Source organism: Tribolium madens, unplaced genomic scaffold, assembly GCF_015345945.1.
Source record: "Tribolium madens isolate multiple individuals breed KSU strain unplaced genomic scaffold, Tmad_KSU_1.1 Scaffold_1;HRSCAF=32;Tcas5.2_LG8, whole genome shotgun sequence".
NCBI lineage: Eukaryota > Metazoa > Arthropoda > Insecta > Coleoptera > Tenebrionidae > Tribolium > Tribolium madens.
In genome coordinates this window covers 7,801,865-7,825,502 of record NW_025400984.1, presented here as the reverse complement: position 1 = coordinate 7,825,502, position 23,638 = coordinate 7,801,865, and the positions used below count along the sequence as shown (strand labels likewise).

The following is a 23,638-nucleotide window of genomic DNA, read 5'->3' as shown; positions in this document are numbered from 1 at the left end:
AACTCTTACTAATTTAGAGAAAAATGCAATAAAATCACGGTAGCAATTGACATTTATCTGTCAACACGTGTATACCAACGATACTGTCGTAATTACGGATTATGCAAACTAGAACTTAATCGATTAGTGTGTCACTGATGTCTCCGTTCCGGGCACTTTCCCGCCAAACTTGTCCATTGCATAAGAAGGAAATGAAACGGAACCAAAACGGTCCTGACAGGAAACTGTTTTCGGAGCAAAAAATCGACGTTTTCATTCAGACCGAATGCTGAACCCGCAAAAACTCGCAACTACCAGCCCGACCACTTTAATAAAACAAATCGACTATAATTTACAACGGAGTAGTGGATATTCGGATGTAAACAGTGCATCTCTTGGAAAAGCGCCATTTCTCACTTTGATGCCGTTTGACAAAAAGACTAGTTTGCAATTTAAATTTGTTTGCGCGGGGTTTACGGCCCGGAAATTTTATATTTACCGCAACACAATTTTAAAATCGAGATCAATATCGCAAAGTAATTGGTACAAGAAGAGCGATAGCGATTTTCGATAAAATCTTGAGTACGAGTATTTTAAGAAAAACAACTGAAAATTAACCATTAAGAATGAGAAAACAACACGTGTGGTACCCAATTAAATAACTAAACATAGTTATGTATTTTTGCCTGTGCAAGTAGTACAGAACTTTTATTTTAATACATCATCTAGATTTTATTGTAACTGTTTGACTATTTTATAATATTAAAAATGTATTGTATATTTTTCACCCTATACTTCTATTAGACGTTTTATTTTTACATTTTTGGTGATTACTAGTCATTAATATGGCTAGCAACCTCGGAAAAATGAACCAAGTGTTATAAAAACTTACACTTGAGTGGAAAAAAATGCAAATTGATTTTTTTTATAATGTAATTTGGCCTCTTAATAAATGCCAATTTTTTGACGTTGTCTTTGTCACAATTCACAATTTCATAATTTTCAGGCATTTTCCAAACTTCTATCAAGTTTTTCCATTTTGTTTTTAACACTGACTGTGACACTGCACTTGCAAGACCACCAAATAAGACATTTCTTTCGATAGTTTTTTAGTTTTAACATTTTTGAAAACAACCGTTTTCACACTATGTACTTAAATCTCTGAAAATTTTGACAATTTTGTTTTTGACAATTTGCGTTTTTTTTTGCATTCAAGTGCATCATCAGATGAGTAAAAAGTATGGAACCAACCGTTTTTTTGCTTAATTTATAGGAGTATTTTTTTGAAGAATACAAATGTAATGTTTTTCAAAATAGAGCAAACTGTCAGTGACAGGGAAGAGACTTGGAATGCGCCCACTTGGTTAAGATAATGAAATACATGGGCGTGCATTTTTTTCTTCAAATTTTCTCAGCTGTTATTTTGCAAGAGTTTGCAATCGAGTGATCGCAAATGAAGATCAATTTTTACGTAGTGAAAATCAACTAGATGTAATCGTTAATGAACTTACCATAACCGACGATAACAGCAATGCAAGTGATTTTGAGGACGAGGATTGTTAGAAGTAGCATTGTTAAAAATTATTTTCATGTCTTAACTAATTAATAATTAATAATTCATCATTCTTCATCTTATGTATGAGTACGTATTTATTATAATTTTTCAAACAGTACTAGTGGTTTTGAAATACATTTTATTACGACGTCTATGATCATTATTTTTTTTAATAGTAAACATACATTTAGTGTCAAAATTCGGGCATTTTTAACAACGTCAGTTCGCCACCAGATTTAAAACAAGCTCTAGAACATTATGTTTTTAGAAGTAAAAGTGATAGTTTATGTGACAAACATAAACTCACTTTTACTTTAAATAACGTATAATATTTTATCCTTATTTAAGTTATTCAGATCGAAGGTAAAAAGCAAATGAACAAAATAATCATAACGCTTTGAAACTAATAAAATCAGAACAACGCTTGTAGACAAAGATCATGAGCCAGTATCGGAATTTGTGCTGAGATTATCGAAAGAGTTTATTAATTTAACTAGTGGATGACTAATGCAGTTAGTTGTGCAAAATATCGAATGCTCATAATTTATAATGTCTTCAAAAATTACTGAAACACCAAAAGAAACAAGAAAGAAACAACTAGTAAATGTCAATAATGTATTAGTAAAAGTAAAAATTCTTAAGCAAAAAAACCAAAGGTTTCACTCCATGTCTAAAAGGTAAAGTTTTTAATTGTGACATTTAGGGCCCGTTTCATATCGAATTAAACGGACTTTAATGTTAATGTTGGTTTAGGATATCAACAAATTTGTAGTAATCAACATATTCTAAACAACATTTAATTTAATGCTCCTTTAAATTCGATTTTGAAACTAGCCTTTAGTAAAAAAGACACTTTTTTCTGACGTTTGCAGCAAAATAAAAAAAAAATTAAATATTTTTTCCTTTTTGGGTTTAACATAATTTTGAATCTTTGTAAATGACAACCCACTACAAAACCTTTTTTTTTCACAAAAGCTATACCTAATCTAAGAATTTTAACTATATCTACAGTGGTGGACAATAAAATCGCGTACACAGCTAAAATCAAGTAATACATTTTTGAAAGTGTAAGTTATTATTATTATTATTATTATGTCACTGCGACCGAGTAGTATTTTTAGAAAAAAAATTATACTCCCTTCTTGTTTTCATCTCTTTTTCATTCTTAAAATTGTGCTTTTGTTTAAATTCTATTACTCTACAACTGCTTTTATGCTACAGTTAAAGTTGTAGCCCTCCTCTAGTTTGAACAGTATAAGAATTTTTATGTTTTCAGTTTTTTCATTTCTACTACTCCTATTTAACACTGACAAGGTTTTATGTCATGCTGATGCTAATGTCATGATTAATCCAGCAAAAAATAGAGTACGCAATTTTACTGTTGTATATTTTATTTAATTTTTATCGAAAAAAAAGTTGTCATTTTGAAACAAGATCAATTTTTTACGACACTTATTTTTTTTAATTATAATTATAATAATAAAAAATTTAGTTATGTGATGTCACAAGAAAAATTACTTACATTTCCGTACGCAAATGAATTGCTTTAAAGTAGAAGAAATAATTTTGGAGCCTGCCACTTCTTTATTGACCTTTCTGGTGGATTTGGTCCCGACTTGAATAAATATCTAGATTAATCCTCAAAGTGGTTTTTGTTTGCGAAAAGAATGGTCGTTTGTTGTTGGAATAAATATTGGTGTTGCATTTTTTGGGAATTGGTGTGGTGACAAGGCATCAATTTCAGGCACTATAGAAAAATCCAGCAAGTAAAGTAAGCCATGTAACCTTTGCACGTCAGTGTGCAAGCAGATCAATACGGAGAGAGACCTCGAGAGTAGACCAACAGGTAGCGTGACAGCCCCCTCTCCTCCGCCTCATCCGACCCCAAACCGACAATTTACCACCGAAAAAAAGCAGAACAATGTGATAGGAGTAACATAAGTCATTTGTCGTTTGTAATCTCAGCGTTTCGAGTGATTTAAAGAAGGGTCTCCGAGTTATTTTTATTTCGATAAGGTGTAACTCGCATGCCAGATAGGTATCGAGATTGTCTTCAAGTGGCGAATTTATCGCCCCGTGTGTCAACGCAAACTTTCAAGATCGATACTTGGTCTAATTTAATAATGAAGCGACTGGAATCAATCGCAGCTTTAAATAATACCCGAAATCTGTTAAATTACTCACTTAATGACTCAAAAACAAGCGTTAAATCCGCGTATCAGGAGTCGTTATAACGCACCGCCAGGATTTGTAAATTTAACGATTTCTACCCATTAATTAGTTCCTCAATTTAATGCTTCTCCTACTCTCTGCATTTATTTCCGTTCACGTCAGACTTGAAGTAACTTTACAAACTGATTTTAAGTTGAAGGGGCGTAACGTATTTAGGTGTGTCGAATAGGTCGATGCTGAAACCTGAAACTGAAACGCCTAGTCGTGGCCACTTCTATTTCACTTCGTTACATTTAAAACAATTGCGGAAATTTAGCAAACCGGCTTAATTTTCGTCTTTAATGGCGTGTATTGATTGTAATTGACTTACGACCGGATTAATCACAGGACACCCGGACCCACAACACTAATCAAGCCCGGCTTTTAACTTTTTCGGACCGACTAAATTAGTTATTACAACCCGGACTCTCGAGTAATAAAAAAAACTTTTACTTTATCTTTTAGTGGAGAAGGTTAAGTGCACCATATCCCTCACATATAACCATAAAAACGTGTTTAAACATAATGGAGGACACGTTAAAAGGATCATCATATCAGTGATAATACTACCATAACGTTTGAGAAGTTTTTTTATTTGATTAATTTAGCTGATTTTGCGTTTTAGTAAGCACAAGATGTTACGATGTTATGTTATAGCGTAAGCCAACTTTGTACACGTATCGCAACTACAATCGCACAAAGGATTTGTTTGCAACGTGCTTTTGAAAGCTTCACTTAAAGCGGCCATAAAGGTCCACCTATGCAATCAATTATAGTGCAACTGTAAACTTGTATGCATCTGGCCATTCGCAAGCCATACGTTTTATTAAGCGCTTTATCCCAAACGAACATATTTTACGATCAACATAAACTCCGATTCTTATTAGAATATTAGGAGCATAAAGTTTTGCGTACGAGATAAACTTACCTTTCCAGATCGCCAGCTAAAAAAATATTTTGAAAATTTCTTTTTAATGTTTGTAACAATTGTAGACAAATGTCTTGCAGTTTAACACAAATTACAGTTAAAAAAATAAAAATCGTTGAGTATTCGCAAAGCACATTTTAGCTCGCATAGCTACCAGTTTCGTAAAAGAAATAATGCTTTAATTACTTTATTATTACAATGGATACATGATATAATATATCGCTATGGAGCAGCTATGTCGTAATATTTTCCTTCCGAAACATACTACAAATAACTGAAATTGCAACACCAACAAAACATTAATATTTTTTGCAATTGTTTATTTACTTAATATTAAATAAATACGATCTGTTCAATTTTTAATTAAATTTTTTTTATTGTCAAAGTAACTTTTATCGATTTATTATAGAAAATCCTTCAGATACAATTCAAATTTTTATTAGAAAAATAAAGAAGAACTAAATTTTCTTTTCTACGTTTTCTGTATATCTCAATTTGCCTATTAAACATCGAACTAATATCTTATAACAATATAAACAAGATAACAATATAAACAATATGTTATAAAAACAGAAACAATTCTGTATTGCAGGTAAACTTAATTCTTACGAGTATGTTGCCGTTAATATAAGCTCTTCTATAAAATACGTCATCAATCACACGTATATTTTATAAATATATAAAATATTCTTGTTTTATCATTTTGTTAACTTCGACATAATTTTTTATACAGGGTAAATAGACCAAAAAATGACAAGTAAGATAAGATAACAAGAACATTAAAAAAATGTTTAAAAAATTCTATCTCTAAAAAATTTTTTACATTTATTTTTTGACATTTGTCATTTTTTATGTCTATTGTTACAGATGATCTTGTATAGGTATGTTCTTTCATAATTATTTAGTAAAGGTACAAAAATTTTGTCAATAAAAGCTACAAATAATATTAAACAGCTTTACAATTCAGGATACAGCTTCTTTGTTTCCTCTTCTAATAGTCTGCAGAAGAACATGTAAAATAATTTTTCCAACAGAAATAAATAGAGTCGAAATGCAAAATTCAAACTCTCATAACTTCAAAATTTTTAAAGATATTATTTTTTTAACATTTTTTTTGGTATCTTATCTTACTTGTAATTTTTTTTTGGTATATTTACAAAATACCCTGTAATAATTTCTATATTTAGTAAAATTTCTGATTCATTATTAGTGTCAGAGAATTTTTTTAAAAACAACACGAGTTTTATTGTTTACAAATTTTGATCTATTAAATTTTCCTCCTTAACGATCGCTTAAATTGGAAGTTCGACAAGAATTTTTAAACTATAAAACTTTTAATAGCTATTATGTAAATAGACTGTAAAAATTTTAAAATACGATGAACAATTTACTTCCTGTGATCATGTTATTAATTCTGAAAAATTCTTGCGACGATTAATTAAATCAAGCTTAGCAAAAGTTTCATATGATTTGCGTCAGGCCGATTATCACTGAGAGTTCGATAGAGAATAGTTGTACAGTGCTAAGTTGCCAACATTATAGCACTAAATTACTTTCTTTAGTATAATTTTTATAGTACTGTTTTTGTCAAGTTCGATACACAGAAGCGTTTCGTATTAGCTAGCCTTAGCACGAACACAAAGTAAAAAAAGTAGACAATTATTAAAAACAGTAAGTAAAAATTTTGTCAAAAAAAAATTAAAATTTATACACATTAGGTAAGTCTAAAAAAAATCGGTGAAACCAGCAGCATCTCCGAAGAGAGGAAAAGTCTTTCATCCCTTGATTCAGACAATGTAATATTTTAATATTACTAAACACATTAACATATCATTTGAAAAAAATTAAAAACACTTTAGAAAACTTCGAATTTTGACTAAGCCAGAGGTATATGACCAAGTCAAAGTTTGGTGTATTGCATTTTATGATTTTTATTTGGAAAAAAATTAAAGGAAGAGCAAAAACAAAAAATTAAACTTTTCATTAAAAGTAACGATTTAAAATAAAGTAACAAACATAAAGCTTAAAACAGAAATTTAGTGAAAAAGAATTTAAGTTCGCTGGGTGTTGCAATTTCAATAAAAGGCAGAATGTTTTAGTGTTAACTGTTTAACATGATTATGTAGATGTAACAAGTTTCTATTAGTAGCAGTGTAGGAGCACTTTCCACCCAAATTAGATTTGCCTGCATGGTGCAATTGAGTGTTTATTTTTCCATTATGCAATAAAGAAATGAAAGTTTATTACAATATAACCATAAAATTTAAATTTCTTTGCAAACCTGGACGGGCAACGTTCTTTTATGACTGTATTTTTTGTGTGGTGCAACTGATTCTTTACTTTTACGACTGTGAAATAGAAAAATTTCCGTCGTTTTCGGGCAACTCCGACAGCAAAACGAATTGTTCATCGCTAGTTTATATCACACAGAGCCATGATGAGCGAACGTTAGGAGAATAAACAGTCCGATCTGGAACCTTCGCGTTTGCCGTTTCTGGTAGTTAAGGCAAGCAACATAAACAGCTGTATTGCCTAATCAGTTTCTTATCTGTGAATGTATAGTCGAAATTTCCACCCGATAATGTAAAACGTGATTTCTCCATGCCGATTCCTCGCAAAAATATGATAAAATTATGTCTGTGCGTCATAAAGAGAACAACGTACTTTATTTAGAAACACAGGTGGCGTAAAACGAAATAGCTCTACTTTGAACCATATTATTACCCGAGGAGTAACATGGAGAACTTTAATGAGAAACTGGAGATCTTTGTACGGCGAGTTTGTCAGAAACACAAATTGTACATTCCGTTAGAACACCTAAATTGAACCGGATTCAATTAAGGCAAGAGTGTTAAAAACAAAACCGGATTTTTGAGCCGGACTAAGAGTTATTATCATTTATTGGCGCTTTATCTCGCACTATCCCGTCACAAATTTCAATTTTCCGGCAATCATCCTCCGTTGAAAATCGCACAACGAGCCTAATTCACCCGTCATACGCAAATGATTTTCCGAGAAAAATAATTTCGTTTCGGAGGGAAAATTACCTCGTCGAGCATCGTAAAACCATTAGGGTGCGTGTAAGCCATCAGACATCGAGTATGTAGAACAGGTTGGTTCCAGTCATTGTTCATTTGGTCTGTCACTAAGGGACTTAAGCGGCTAGAGTTCCAGACTCTCGACATTAACCCCATCATCCTCTCGAATTCGTCGTTCATAAATCATTTAAAGCCGCGACTGGGCGCTGCCTCAAGTGGCACGTACAACCCTATTGTTTGCAAGAGGCCATTTCAAACAATTGGGGCCAAATGTATGGCTTCAACACGAAAAAAATTTTTCAAAGCACCAAATGCATCCACCTTGAGCCCAGACACAATTTTTCCTATTACACAAGGCGACAAAAAAAAGTCATGTCGTGACAACTTGACAAATTTTATATCATTTTGTTCGTCTCAGTGAGACAAATCAAATGCACTAAAAAAAAATTTTTTCTATTTAGTTAGAATAAGTTTATTCCAGCACCCAAATGACGTCATTTGCGTGCTGGAATAAGTCGTTCGCGGTGATTTAATTTTAGTAACGGACTTTCTTCAAAATTCATTTTCAAATGTAAAAATAAGAATAATTTTTATTTTTTACAGCCGCCTAAAATTATTCCACACATAAATGTCGCCAACCGTCGCAAAATACTCTAGAAAAAAAAATAATTTTTGTTTTTTAATTTATAAAATGATATAAAGCGGCGAAATAGAAAAAATAGTATAAAGCACTTGTTGCAGAAGGTTCTTCAAGGACTTATTTGTTCCTCAACTCGCCGCTACGCGGCTCGTTTCGGAATTTCAAATTTGTGCTTGAACTTGTACTTTAATATACTACTAAAGTCCACACACTTTGAACAAAATAATTTTTCTCTAATTTAAATGAATTTAAAATACTTTAAATGTAAAAAATCAATACTCAATAACTATTAGGCCGATTTCCTTCAAATAAAAACCATTCTAAAGGGATGGCCTTGCTCTTTAGAATGATGTAAAATTTGAAATTGAATATTGTCAAACTTTTGTTCGAACAGTGTTTGAAGAAGTTCGAAGAAAGTCGAAATAATCTAAGAAAAAACCTACGAGTAATTTTTTTTTCATCATTACCATCGTGTAGAGCATCTCTTTATTAGTTGTAATCTAAATTTTCAAAAGAATATACCAAGTAGTTTTCAAGATATGATTTTTTGAAGTTAAGGTTTGCTAATCAAGCATTGGTCCATATAGGAGAAATGCATGTTAATCTTACTTAAAATTGCATTTTTATAAAAGTATTTGTTTTAAGACTTTTTTTGCTTAAAAATGGTCAATTGCACCTTCTTTGTTCTAATTACAACAAACATCAAAAACTGTTTGTTTACTTAAAACAAATAAAGAGTACCTGCGTACTAATTAAAGCAAATAAAAAAAAATTGTTGTAAAAATGACCACTGATCATTGAACAAAAAGGATCTAGAAGTTTAAGGCACGAGTCTTAAATATAAGGGCAAATCTTTTTCAAATCAAATCACTTTCCATTCAGATTTCGACTTGTTTACTTTGTTCTAGGTTTCTGAACTTTTTTTGAAAATGTTCTAAGCAAATGCTTTCTCATCACTTTTGAGTGATGTTAAATGCAATAAGTCACCTGATTTATTTTGTTGGTACATTCTACGATTAGCCTCAGTTAGCTTGTAGGTAGTAGTTGTTGTGATAACAATTGCACACGAAGCAACTGACTTATTGCATTCAACATCAGTAGAAAGTGATGAAAAAGCATTTGCTGAGAACATTTTCAAAAAAAGTTCAGAAAGCTAGAACAAAGTGAACAAGTTCTGAATGAAAAGTCATTTATTTTGAAAAAGATTTGTTCTTATATTTAAAGCTATTGCTTCTAGATCCTTTTTGCTCAATGATCAGTGATCATTTTTAAAACAAAAAACTCTTTACGCAGTACGTAGGTACTCTTTCTTTGTTTTAAGTAAAGAAACAGTTTTTGTTTATTATAATTAGAACAAAGAAGGTGCAATTGACCATTTTTAAGTAAAAGAAAAGGCTTAAAATAAATACTTTTATAAAAATGCAATTTTAAGTAAGATTAACATGCATTTCTCCTATATGTCGCAATACCTGAATAGCAAACCTTAACTTCAAAAAATCATATCTTAAAAACTACTCGGTATATTATTTCAAAAATTTGGATTGTTACTAATAAAAAGATGCTCTACACGATGGTGTCAAAGAAAACAAAATTTACTCGTAGGGTTTTTCTTAGTAAATCGAAGTATTTACTTCGAACTTCTTCGAACACTGTTCGAAGAAAAGTTTGCCAATATTTAATTTCAAATTGCATATCATTCTAAAGGGCAAGTCCATCCCTTTAGAATGGTCTTTATTTGAAGGAAATCGGCCTAATAGTTATTGAGTAATGATTTTTTAAAATTAAAGTATTTTAAATTCATTTAAATTAGAAAAAAATTATTTAGTTCAAAGCGTGTGGACTTTTTGAAATTTTTTTTAGTGCATTTGATTTGTCTCACTGAGACGAACAAAATGATATGAAATTTGTCAAGTTGTCACGACATGACTTTTTTTTGTCGCTTTTTGTTAACTTTTTCCTAAATTTCATTAGCCAGAATTAATTAATTTCAAAGGGGACACAGTGGTGTCGTTGTGTCGGAGTAGATTGTTAAGGAAATCGAGTCAGACACTATTAACTTAATGAATAATAAACTAACTCGGGTCAAAAATCTCAAATTTCTTTGACATTGCTCCGCCATAGAACTTTGTGGCATCTAAAATTTTATCGATCGATGTAGGCGTGAACTGGAATTAATAATTCGTTTCGTAATTCAACTTTATTTGTCTTTTCTGTCTCTAGATTAGTATAATTGAAACTGTGGATCGATTCCAAATGTCATGTAAAACAAATTCTAGAGATAAATTGGAATTTAATTTTGATTTGTTATCAGTCAGAAAATTTGTTATTCTGCTCGTGTCGCACATTGTTTGGTTTTAATCAACTTAAAAAAAAACTGGAAAAAATGTATCAACCTCTTGAACAATTGGCGCAAAAAGTGATTAAGTGATCAATCATGTCACAATTTAGACGTAACAGCAAAGTCGTGTTGCCTTAAACTGTTTTTTCTCATTTGTGGCATCTTGGCAGTTCATAATCTCATGATTAATACATTAAGACATTTTGTGAAAATTTGATTTCACAATAGTAGTCCAGTCACTTAATTGGCTCATATTTTTTTCCTTAATGGTCGATATATCAGCTTTATTATTTCTTAATGACACTTCCGGAACGCGAGTTCTTGACTTTTTTATTTCCGGAGTGTTATTATACAAATGTTTTTTTAATCGTTATCGATACGAACAAGCCTTGCACAGCTTTTCTTAAGAGATTGTAAAGAATAGTGTCAGATATTGAAATGATTAATGTTACACCTGTCTCAAGTCTTTTTTTTTTCGTTACTACTCACCCGACATTTTTATGACTTTTACGGCATCATGTTTTTCAGTAATAAAAATGAATGTGACCTCGCTTTATTCTATTCATACCGTAAAAAGGGCTTACTTACTCTATAAAGTAAACGATAAAGTTTTTAAAACGAGAGAAAAACTCGCTTTCCAATTAATTTAGACACAGTTTTAGGGAGAAACGTGAACTTGACATCTTCAGTTTCTTGGTGGACGGCTGATATTAAAAGACTTATTTAAGAATAAATGATTTATAGGCCAACTTTTTCATACTCAGCTTGCAATTGATATTTATGTGCAGTGTTTTCATAGTAAAGCATTCCGCACCCGCTGAAAACAAAGATAAAGTAATAAAATTATCATTTTAATTTCAGGGAGGCCTGAAATAATTTTCACGAGATAAGCCCTGAAATTGTGTTCATGCATGTCAGAGACAGTAGCACTATTATTTTTAAATGAATCTGTCTCAAAAAATATTTTTCATGTAACAAACACGCATGAATGAGCAGTGCAGCAGCATTAGAACATTTTTTAATAAATGTAATTATGATAAGTATGATAACACAGGGCGACAAAAAAAGTCATGTCGTGACAATTTGACAAATTTTATATCATTTTGTTCGTCTCAGTAAGACAAATCAAATGCACTAAAAAAAAATTCAAAAAGTCCACACACTTTAAACTAAATAATTTTTTTTCTAATTTAAATGAATTTAAAATACTTTAACTTTAAAAATCATTACTCAATAACTATTAGGCCGATTTCCTTCAAATAACGACCATTTTAAAGGGATGGACTTCCCCTTTTGATATGCAATTTGAAATTGAATATTGGCAAACTTTTCTTTGAACAGTGTTCGAAGAAGTTCGAAGTAATCTAAGAAAAACCCTACGAGTATTTTTTTTTCTTTGTCACCATCGTGTAGAGCATCTTTTTATTAGTAACAATCCAAATTTTTAAAATAATATACCGAGTAGTTTTTAAGATATGATTTTTTGAAGTTAAGGTTTGCTATTCAGGTCAATACCATATAGGAGAAATGCATGTTAATCTTACTTAAAATTGCATTTTTATATAAGTATTTGTTTTAAGACTATTCTTTTGCTTAAAAATGGTCAATTGCACCTTCTTTGTTCTAATTAGAATAAACAAAAACTGTTTCTTTACTTAAAACAAACAAAGAATATCTGCGTACTAATTAAAGCAAATAAAGATTTTTTTGTTCTAAAAATGATCACTGATCATTGAGCAAAAAGGATCTATAAGTTTAAAACAGTAGCCTTAAATATAAGAACAAATCTTTTCCCAATTAAATGACTTTCCATTCAGATTCCAACTTGTTCACTTTGTTCAAGCTTTCTGAACTTTTTATTGAAAATGTTCTCAGCAAATGCTTTCTCATCACTTTCTACTGATGTTGAATGCAATAAGTCAGTTGCTCAGGTGACTTATTGCATTTAACATCACTCGAAAGTGATGAGAAAGCATTTGCTCAGAACATTTTCAAAAAAAGTTCAGAAAGTTAGAACAAAGTGAACAAGTCGAAATCTGAATGGAAAGTGATTTGATTTGAAAAAGATTTGCCCTTATATTTAAGGCTCGTGCCTTAAACTTCTAGATCCTCTTTGCTCAATGATCAGTGGTCATTTTTCAACAAAAAAACTCTTTATTTGCTTTAATTAGTACGCATGTACTCTTTATTTGTTTTAAGTAAACAAACAGTTTTTGTTTATTGTAATTAAAACAAAGAAAGTGCAATTGACCATTTTTAAGCAAAAAAAAGTCTTAAAACAAATACTTTTATAAAAATGCAATTTTAAGTAAGATTAACATGCATTTCTCCCATATGGAGCAATGCTTGATTAGCAAACCATAACTTCAAAAAATCATATCTTGAAAACTACTCGGTATATTTTTTTGAAAATTTGGATTACAACTAATAAAGAGATGCTCTACACGATGGTAATAATGGAAAAAAATTTACACGTAGGGTTTTTCTTAGATTATTTCGATTTACTTCGAACTTCTTCGAACACTGTTCGAAGAAAAGTTTGCCAATATTCAATTTCAGATTTTATATCATTTTAAAAGGCTTTAGAATGATCTTTATTTGAAGGAAATCGGCCTAAGAGTTATTGAGTAATGATTTTTTAAAGTATTTTAAATTCATTTAAATTAGAAATAAAAATATTTTGTTGCAAGTGTGTAGACTTTTTAATTTTTTTTAGTGTATTTGATTTGTCTCACTGAGACGAACAAAATGATATAAAATTTGTAAAATTATCAGGACATGACTTTTTTGTTCGCACTGTGTAATAACAGATCTGTTTGGCTTGTCAATGTAGCGACTGTGCAAATTGATTTTTAATGTTTATACAAAGATCGTGTCATAATTTCGAACGAGTTTGCACCGTTTAGCGTAGATTGGCTGTTTTCTTTTACAACTTTTCTCGTACGTGTTTGACAATTTTGCTTTATCTCTTGGTGGCTTTTCGTCGTCCCTCTGTTCATTTTTCTAATACTCGAGACCCATCAGCGATGCTTTTTTATGTCAGCAAAGAGGGTCCAAACGGATGATGCTTAAAATTTTATTTAGTCGAAAAATAGTAGATCCATTTTAGGAGTCGCTCGAGACACCGAATTTATCGTTCGAAAAGCGTATTACAAATATAAATAATTTTTGATGGAGAGGATTAGCGAGGCGTGAACGAAAACTCGTTTAATATAGTCGCGAAAAAAGCTTTCGCTAATTTAATTAAACAAGAGGAAATGATATAAACCTGCAGAAGTAATAATTCCGGCAGCTTAATTTTTAGGATCGATTTCAGAGACACACCTGAATATACAGCGAGTTTGTTCTCAACACATCACTCCATTGCGATGTCATACATACATAAAACATAAATCCATGCCCGTCGATGTCCTTTCGGGGATCCTTTACCAATCCAATTTTGAACCGATATCTTAAATGTGTAAAGTCAGCTTTCCATCATTCACATTTACGAGCTCGTCTTTCAAAATTTACCGCATCGGAAATCTCCATGGATGTGTCATATTATCAGCAAGATTACTTAAAAAATTAGGTTACGCCTGTTCCAGGTTTACATTAGTTATTGATAATAAAAGCTTTGAGATCGTTTTCATATTATTTCAACAACAAAACTAACAAATACAAATTTGGTTTACTCATGAATTATTCAAGTTTTGAACAGGAAAAACATCACATGGTAGCATCAGCGGGCAAATGCTGCTACATTGCAGTTCCATACAAACTTGTTACATCTTTTTTCACTTAACTAATAAATAAATTTTTGTTTGTTAATGCATGTGACACGCAAGTTATTAATAATGTATTTTACTGGTCGTAGTGTAGAACAAACGCAAACACAAATTATTAATAATGTATTTTTCGCACGATTGTGATCCCTGTCATGAAACATAACAATTTCTCTTTTCCCTTCCAGAACTGTCAAATTTAAATGCAAACTAAGAATTTTGTGGGAAGCCTTGAGATGAGTTTAAATTATAAAAAAATGCAAAAATTTTCCCGCCGTTGCAAAATCACTGTACATTTAAGTAATTTCATTCAATTACTTGGGAGTGAAGTTTCGTTTAAAGCAATGATTAAGTGAGCATCATCAAGTCGCCCTAATGGACCTAAATAAGACTAAACGTCAGATTTAATAAGAAGGTAATTGAAATAAAGAGGTTTAATCAGAACAGGAGATGATTTTTGAACTAAATTGAAAAAACTAGAATTTGTTTTGACTCGATTATTCAACAGTAACGTGCCTGTTAATAATTTAGTTATCGCGATTTAAATTGTCTCGTGCATATTTTGTAATTTACATTTAAAAATTTATGACACACGATAACTGCAATGCAGAGTTTGAACATAATCCAAGTATGACAACTTATCAAAACTCGGAGAAATTTTCGAGATTGTGTGAGTTTGTGTCAGAATGTGATTTAAAATTCTAATCGCATGAAAAATCGATCGGCGATGTGGCAATATGTTGATTTTTATTTAATCAATTTGTTGCAAGAGTAAATCAATCATATTGTTGTATAATGTATCTACGAAATGTACCACCTGATAAACCGCAACACTGAACTAATAAAACATTCAACACGTTTCATCAGTAATCCATTTTCGCGTGAAAATAAATGGGAGAATCACTCAAATCGCTCTTAATTAATGATCATTACCAATTAAGGAACAGAGATGCGAAATGTATTTTGCTTTTGACGTTTCATATTTGACTGTGCGATTATTATGAACAAATAAAATAAGCGAATCGAGATGAAAGAGAAAGATTTATTAAACTCACTCAACAACAATTTCCAATTACGCCGACAAGAATAAAGAATTTATTATTCATGAAATTTTATCAAGAACTTAAAGAAAAACAGTCGAAATTAAATGAATTAAATAATATTTCCCTAATTTTAATACAACGCAAAGGCGAGCAATTTGCATAAAAGAGAAAAACAACATGATTGAGAGCAATTTAAACATTAAACAAAAGTAAAATCTAGGGATTTTAAACAGGCTAACAAACTCTCGATTTTTTTCTTGATCAATTATCATCTTTGTTATTTATACACACATTTTGTTTTCAGTTTAAAAAACAATTGTGTCTTTTTTTCAATTTGAGAGTTGCTAACATTTAAAATATGGTTTCCACTTTTATGAAAAACAAAAAAAAAACGATGATAAAACGGTATTAAACAGTCGCTGATGATTTAAGAGTGCAAAGACAAAATACGTAGAACGTAAATATTGTCCCTATAAAATATTGTTTAAAAACTTACACGATTTGCGCCCGATATACTCATTAACACTAAAACATGTTAGACGTTTCTAGAATTATACAGGGTGCCCCAAAGAAAAATGCCATGTAAGGTAAGATACCAGAAACATGGGAAAAATGTTTAAAAAACTCTATCTCTAAAAATTTCGAAGTTATGAGTTTAAATTTTGTACTTTGTCTCTATTTATTTCTGTTGAAACAAAACATATTTTTTCAAGTTTTTTTGCTACAGGCTATTAAAAGATGAAACAAGAAAGCTGTATCCTAAATTGTAACTCTGTTTAATGTTATTTGTGGCTTTTATTGACAAAATTTTTATATCTTTACTAAATAATTACAAAAAAACATATACAAGATTATCAGTATCATTAAATAGGCATAAAAAATGTGAAATGTCAAAAAATAAATGTCTAAATTTTTTGATAGATAGAATTAAAAAAATTGTGAATAGAAAAGTGTGAGTACGAACGGCTGCGCCGCGAGCCCCCTAATTTCCATCATCTATTCTTACAAAGCATTCGCAAATTCAATAGGATTTAACCCGATCCACTAGTATTAATATAAAAATTTTACAGACAAATCTAAAAACTCCAATTGGCCACCTGTAAGCCATAAAAAGCACTAAACAAGCAAAATAACTTATTTGTTTGGTTCAGAAGCCGTGAATAGCCTCTTCAAGCCATTTTTACGAAATTAAAACTTGTGTTTCAATGTGTCCAATTAGTGTTTTCTGCGTTCTTTTCATAATTAAAAAAAACCATAAGTGCCTTTTCGTCGTCAAAGAGCCAATTCAATTATACAAAATGTGTGAGTCAATGAAACGAAATAATTGGATTATTGGCTAAACATAAATCAAAGGTTTGAAAATTTTACACTCAATTTAAGACCATTTTAGAAAGTAATCAATTCTAATTGATTGTATATAAAAGCACCTGTCGCTACCTTGACGTTAACGAAATGGCTGTTATTTTTCGCTGACCAACTGCGTAACCGATTTTTATCACGTCTGCGACTTGTCAATTCGGTAAAACGTGCCTTAATCAAAAGCCATCGAAGGATAATATTCTCCCACAAAAAAACTCTAATCCTTTTCACGTATCCCCGGACCGAAAATCACACCCAAAGACCCGGAAAAAGAAGGATTAGACTCCGGAACAACAATAAAAAGTGACTCAGCTTATTTATTTGTGAGTTTCGAAAAGTTAATTTAATCCCGCGATGATCCCGTAATACACATTTTATATGTGCATAACTTATCCAAGGTAGATTAAAGTGCAAATATCATATTCGTAAACCTAATACATATTTCAAATATAGTAAAATAGAGGTTTTACGAGCCTTCGACTGAACTGATCGACTGTGGGTCGGGGTATTTATAGACAGGCCAGTTACAAGGGCGGGGCTAATCATCCCCACCCATTTACTCGTAGCCCACTTTCCAAAAGTGTCCCGAATTTCCTGAAAATTTCCAAGTTGAATAAATACTAATCGATCGCTTTTATGAAACATGAATGGGCATTATCGCATAATCCGATCGATAGTGTTACAATATTAAAGAGACAATTTTCTAGTGGACATAAAATCGAATAAAAATTCGTAAATATTGAGACTCTAAATGAATTAGTTAAGACCGAAAATAGCAGAAACTTACTTCCGGTGCGATGAAACTGCGAAAAAAGTACGAACGATAAAATTAATGGCACGTAAATTTTCATACTTGAGATATTTATTTCGTTTTAAAGCTCTCGGCGAATTTTACACATTTTTAATATCATAAACGCTATCATTTGTCACGAATTAACGTTCTATTAAATTATAAACTGAAATGGCTAAAAATTCGCAACATAATTCAAAGCTAACGCTATTATCATAGATAATAACGAGCTCCTGGTGGTATGAAAATGACAAAATGTAATCGATGTATGGTTTAGCGTTATAGCCGAAAATCGATTTATTCTACACAAATGCTGCTTTATTATAAATTAATTCATAGAGGCTGCGTTATCATCTTTGTTTGAGCCAACAGATGGCACCACTATTTCTCAAACTGAACTAAATTAAACTGTCAGTTAAAGAAAATTGCTAAGATTTCCTTAGAGGCAACTTTTTTAATTAAAAAAATAACAAAATGGAAAAAACACATTCACTCCCTGTCTATTTTCGAATCGTATGCGTCGTCAACAACCACATAAACTTGCTTCTTTATGTAAATATCGTGTTTACGATGTTGACAAAATCCCTTGTGAAATGTCACTAAATCTCGAAAATAAGCTAGCGAGAAATGATGAAATGTTAAATTAGCAACAATAAATCGCCAACAGGTGATGCGATAACAATGTAACGACGACATTAGCCCGTTTAACAACTCTCTTGTAACATTATGATGCTTATAAATCTTAGCAAATGTACCAAGATTGTTTTGCTTCATAAAACCGAGCGACTCCTTTAACCTTTTTTTCGAATTGTCTTCATAATTTGATTGCAAAAAGAAACTCCAAGATTCTCGTGTCAGATCATAATTTTTCTTCGCAAAATGCCATGTCAAGCACACGCGAGGGTTATTATTTCAGTCATAATTAACGTTTTTAAGGCACTAATAAAAAATAAATAAAATTTAGAGGGCGTTGGATAAGATATTCCCAAAACTTTAATTTTTATCTCAAATCTTGATTTTTTACGACGCACGGAATTGCTTAGATGATTTATCAAAACGATTTGCATAAAAATATCATTTGTTACTGTGAGAACAAAAAAATTGTAATTAATGTCAGAAAATGTTGTAACTTAATTAGGAGGGGAGATTAAAACCCGGTTGTAACTTACTTCAACAAAATATTAAAAAAAAAAGAAAAAATACATCAGCTTTTGGCCCAAAGTCAATTTTTTTGTTGACCTTTTTTAGAGTTTATCTGCGTTATTGTTGTTTTGCATTTTAAATTAATATGGCATTTATTAATATTTTTATTCTTCGACACTGTCAAAATTTACGGTTTTTCTCCCGTGTAAGGAAGTTTTGACAACTGTCTGGCATTTCTCAATACAAAACGTCAAATTATTTTTAACAGATTTAAAGCAAATTTAAGCCTTGTTGACCTTAATTCGAAGAATAAAATGTTGTATTCCACTCGTTTGAGTGTAAATCGGACGCTTTATTCCACCTCGTGGATGGTAAACCACTCGTTACACACGTGGTTTAAAAATCCACTCGGTCAAATAAAGAGTCCGATTTACACTCAAACTCGTCGAATAAATTACTATTAAACAATATTCTGAAATTATTACCAATACATTTTGCTACGTTTATAATTTCTTTAATAACACTAGTTTACAAAAAACATTTTTATAGGTAAGGTTTTACAGGCTGTTCCAAAATTATTTAGCACAAATAGAATCACAACAATGTATAGAAACCGCTAAGATCATTCAATTTTGGCAATTTGTTTAGAAATAGTTAAAAATGGTTACAAAGTTTTAGAATTAAATATTTGTTTGCCATCAAACGAAATTCTCTCATTATAAAAATTAATCTTAAAAATTATTTTTTATTTCAAGCATTATAGGCATGTTTTCATGTATCAAAGTTTATAAATGCGTACATAACCAAACTAAACAAATAATCATGTTCGAAATTTAACTTTATTTTTAAAATAAAAGATTTGTCACTAAATAAATTGTATCAGAACCTTATTTCGATTTTTATAAAGTTTTATTAATTTTTAGTTAAAATTGTATCTTATTTAACTCTGTATTAAAAGAGTTGCTTATAAGACTAAATACAAATTGTCATCTAATAATTTGACGATAATTATGTGAGAAAACATCTGTTTCTAAGTGCAACTTTGTGTACTTAATTACTTTTTCATAGACCCAAATAAATGTATGTACAAATAATCATTTTAATAATATGGTATCAACAAGTTGGTAACAGATCTATTATTTTGAGAAAAAATGTAATTACTTCGTAACTAGAAATGCAATAAATTGCTTATTGATAAAATTACATTATTAAACATTTATTTTTGAAATGTAAAAGTCGATTTATAGAAGCGTCATTAAGTTAATGCAATCAAACGTCAGATTAGCTGATCACATGGCCAAATATTGAACCAACTAAATGCTCAAATTCACAGGTTAATCGCGCATTAACTTTTAACAACAAATTATTTTTAGTTTGCTTTCTATAAACCGACCTTTAGGTGTTTTATTTCACTTAATTGTTTTATTTTCATTTTTTAATATTTATATTTTTCTTATTTAAAAATCGTTCGCGTTTGCAATACAGGATGTGTCAAAACTCGCATCGTAGAGAAAAATTTCCAAAAATATACCAGGAACATGGAAAAAATGTTTAATTATTTAGTAAAGGTACAAAAATTTTGTCAATAAAAGACACAAATAATATTAAACAGTGTTACAATTCAGGATACAGCAGCCTTGATTCCTCTCTAATAGCTTGTAGCAAAAAACTTGAAACATTAGTTTTCCAACTGAAATAAATAAAGTCAAAGTGCAAAATTTAAACTCTCATAACTTCGAAATTTTTATAGACAGAATTTTTTTAACATTTGTTTCATGATCCTGGTATCTTACCTAACATGCTACTTTTTTCTGAAGCGCGTATCCTGTATAAACAGATGCTAAAGCGCAATTTCCAAAGATTTTAACACCTTTTTGGCAAAGCGACAAAAAACGATTTATTTCCGCAAAAATTGCGTTAAATAAGAGATGATCTACTTGAAAACGTGCCTTTCATCCTCTTCCTTTGTCTTCTCGAACCAAATTCGGTAATAAGTCTCATAAAAGCCTGTCAGTGGCAATTCATAAGCCATGCATATATCGAGTTACCTTGAACGTGAGCTCACAAAACATAAAATTCGAATGATACAAACGTAAATAAACAAGAGAAATAAGCGGGTTTGTTTGCAGAAATGTAAAGGGGAAATATGTGAGGGTTTTCAGATCGCCCAAGAGAATAAAAAGCGGTAACCCATCCAAGAATCTGTTATTTTTTTCAAATTCTGTCTTTCCCGATCGATACCACCTCAAATAATTCGCTTAATTGCTTTGATTTATATCTTGAGGGAAATTAATTTTCAATTATCCTTTCAAGTGAATTCGTTTCGCTTGCAGAACCATTATGTGCAAGGCTTTGAGGATTAAAAGCAGCGTTTGTTAGTAAACCATTAAAAACTTATCTATTCATAGTAATCTTGCAACAGTTGAAAGACATATTCTTCTAAACGAAGCCCGGTTTCCACAGCGCCATCTGTTACATTAATTCTGGTAATTCCGTAAATAGTTTCAAAATTACTCGAGGGAAAGTTTAAAAAAGTTAAAATTAGTTTGAATTTAATATTGCGGGTAGAAGAATGGACTTACCTGAGAAATGAAGAAGTAGCACAACAACAATATCCGAAACTCCGATCCCGCGCATTTTGTTACTTAAATTACCTGAAATAAAAAAAGAAATAATGAGAATTAATCAAATATGGAAATCTCTGGATAATAAAACCCGACTCTGAGATGTGGAAAGCACTCGAGTTTGTTGAAGAGTAATAATTAAAAAACAGCATAAAAAGTTAACAAATAAGATACCCTCCACAAAGGAATTTTCTCATTTAATGTTTAAAGCAATTACTCTGCGATTCTGTTAAGTTGCCACACATTTCGTGCAGAAAATCATTCATTAATTACGAGACCGAAATAAAAATTAATTGTTCGTTTTATTGTTGAGCCTCAAGCCTAATTAAAGCAATACATCAAAAAAGGGAAAAAACACCGGACTTTTATTTGAGATTAGTCAGTCAAAATTTGAAGTAAACAGCATGTTTATCAGGATCGTTGCAATTTCATGCGAAAAAGTCATTTTCTTGAAAGTTTCCTTTTTTGCTCGGAGATCGTTCAAAGATACTACCGTCAACGTCAAACTCGGTTTAAATTTAAAGCGACTTATCCGTGATAAAGTAGAAATACTTTTAAATATACCGGCTCTCGAATAAACAAAGTTTAATTCTTTTCTTGGTCGCTTATGCACGAAACGAGTCATTACTTGTGTCACCCCTGTTATTAATGACATTCTTCATAAACCCGGATTAAAAAAGATAATCCTCGCTCCGGCCTGATATTGACAAATGAGAAAATGGAAAACCTGTTGAAACTCCACCCATTAATTTCGATATGTTTGATGAGAGCCACACGTGTGGAAAAATTCAGTTTCTTGTCCTATCGGATGCTTCAGGGAGAAACAAATTGCATACATCTCATCCATATTTGATTTTTAAAGTGGAGCTGAATTGAATATTGGATTATATTCGATTATTTCCAGCGACACCTACATGAGACCCAGATTATCCAAAAGCCAATTATTTATTCATCAAAGCGAATTCGGGCTACGTAATTAGTGTTTTTTTTTATCAAAGTGCCACACAAACCTCACTTTATCGATGAAGATTGATGACACCTACACGACTTATTAAATTAATAAGTTTGTCACTGGAGCACAATAACAATTGCGGCAATTGTTGTTAAAAATAACTCACTCTCCTAACACAAAAGGAGCCCCACAAGTGGTAACTAAAGGTCAAATCAAATCCATTATTGAAAAGAGTGAACCTCTCAAGACGCGCGTCTTATTGCATATCTATCTCACTTAGTCGCAAAATTAGTTTAATCAATGTTTTTATTGATCTCTTGTGACACTTAAAACAGTCACTTGTATCGAAGTACGTATACAAACTTTAACTGCTTTATTATCTTATAACAGATGCATCAAAGTTGGCTTTGCTTCAAATCCACAGTAAAGCTCCATCTTGTCTTGTAAACTTCCAACTAGAAACTAAGTATTATTATTATTTCCCTTGTGTCATAATTTGTATGCAAATTAATATTTTGGCGATAATGACTAATTTATATTCCACGATCGATTCGCACTTTAAAAACTAATATCCGCGTAGCAACTTGTTGATTTTAAAGCAATCACACACTTATTTGCACTCTTTCCACGACATAAAAATATTTTCCGGTGATTCCCCGAAAATAATTTTGGTCTATATTGTGGTAAAAAATTGCAGTAAGTTTCTTACTTTTTAGAATAGTTTTTCCGGTTTTTCGCCACTGGAAAAAACCATAATCACGTCCACTGACTTTGCACACTTGTCTCCGAATGAGCGAAAATTTCCCCCGTGAAAATTCGTTTCGTTGAACTACATGGAAAAGCCCAATAACCACCGTACAACGTTCACAAACAAACTAAACTTGTCGGAGCTTACAGGGGGTACATTGCATTTGTCTCGCTTTCCCTTGTTGAATTTCCGCAGTTTTTCCTTATCGCACGGGAAATTCATGCGCTTAAGCTCCCGCCAAGTATATTCATTGACGAAAACACCCACCTTGTTCTCTTTCACGGCGTATTTAAATAAAGTTAATTTTTTATGAGTTGAGCTTTATAATGTTTTTGATATGGAGGATAATGGTGTTTTCCCGGAAACGATGGGTGGATCAAGGATGCGGGAGGATCCGAGGTGAGGATTACGTGGGAGAAGTTTTTATAAGGTATGGGTGTATTTGTAAATAGGTAAAACCTGTTGACGGTTTTAGCTATGGAATGGGAAGAGAGAAAAGGTTTGAGGGAGGATTTTTAGTCATTTG

General features: G+C 31.3%; 1 protein-coding gene across 4 annotated transcripts in view; it reads right to left on the bottom strand.

Annotated features, from left to right (window-relative positions):
• The window catches only part of LOC123016446, a 60,711-nt gene extending 37,509 nt beyond the window's left edge, over window positions 1-23,202 (bottom strand). The window contains exons 1-2 of one of the 4 annotated variants that reach the window (XM_044416848.1): window positions 23,074-23,202; window positions 21,371-21,442 (exon numbers count right to left, since the gene is read on the bottom strand). In XM_044416848.1, coding sequence (XP_044272783.1) covers window positions 21,371-21,425 — 55 coding nt within the window. In that variant the 5' untranslated portion in view covers window positions 21,426-21,442; window positions 23,074-23,202. Of the gene's footprint in view, window positions 1-4,076; window positions 4,127-21,370; window positions 21,443-22,422; window positions 22,554-23,073 lie in introns of those variants that run through there. The other 3 variants (XM_044416849.1, XM_044416850.1, XM_044416851.1) reach the window with 3 other exon arrangements.
• Window positions 23,203-23,638: the final 436 nt, after the last annotated feature.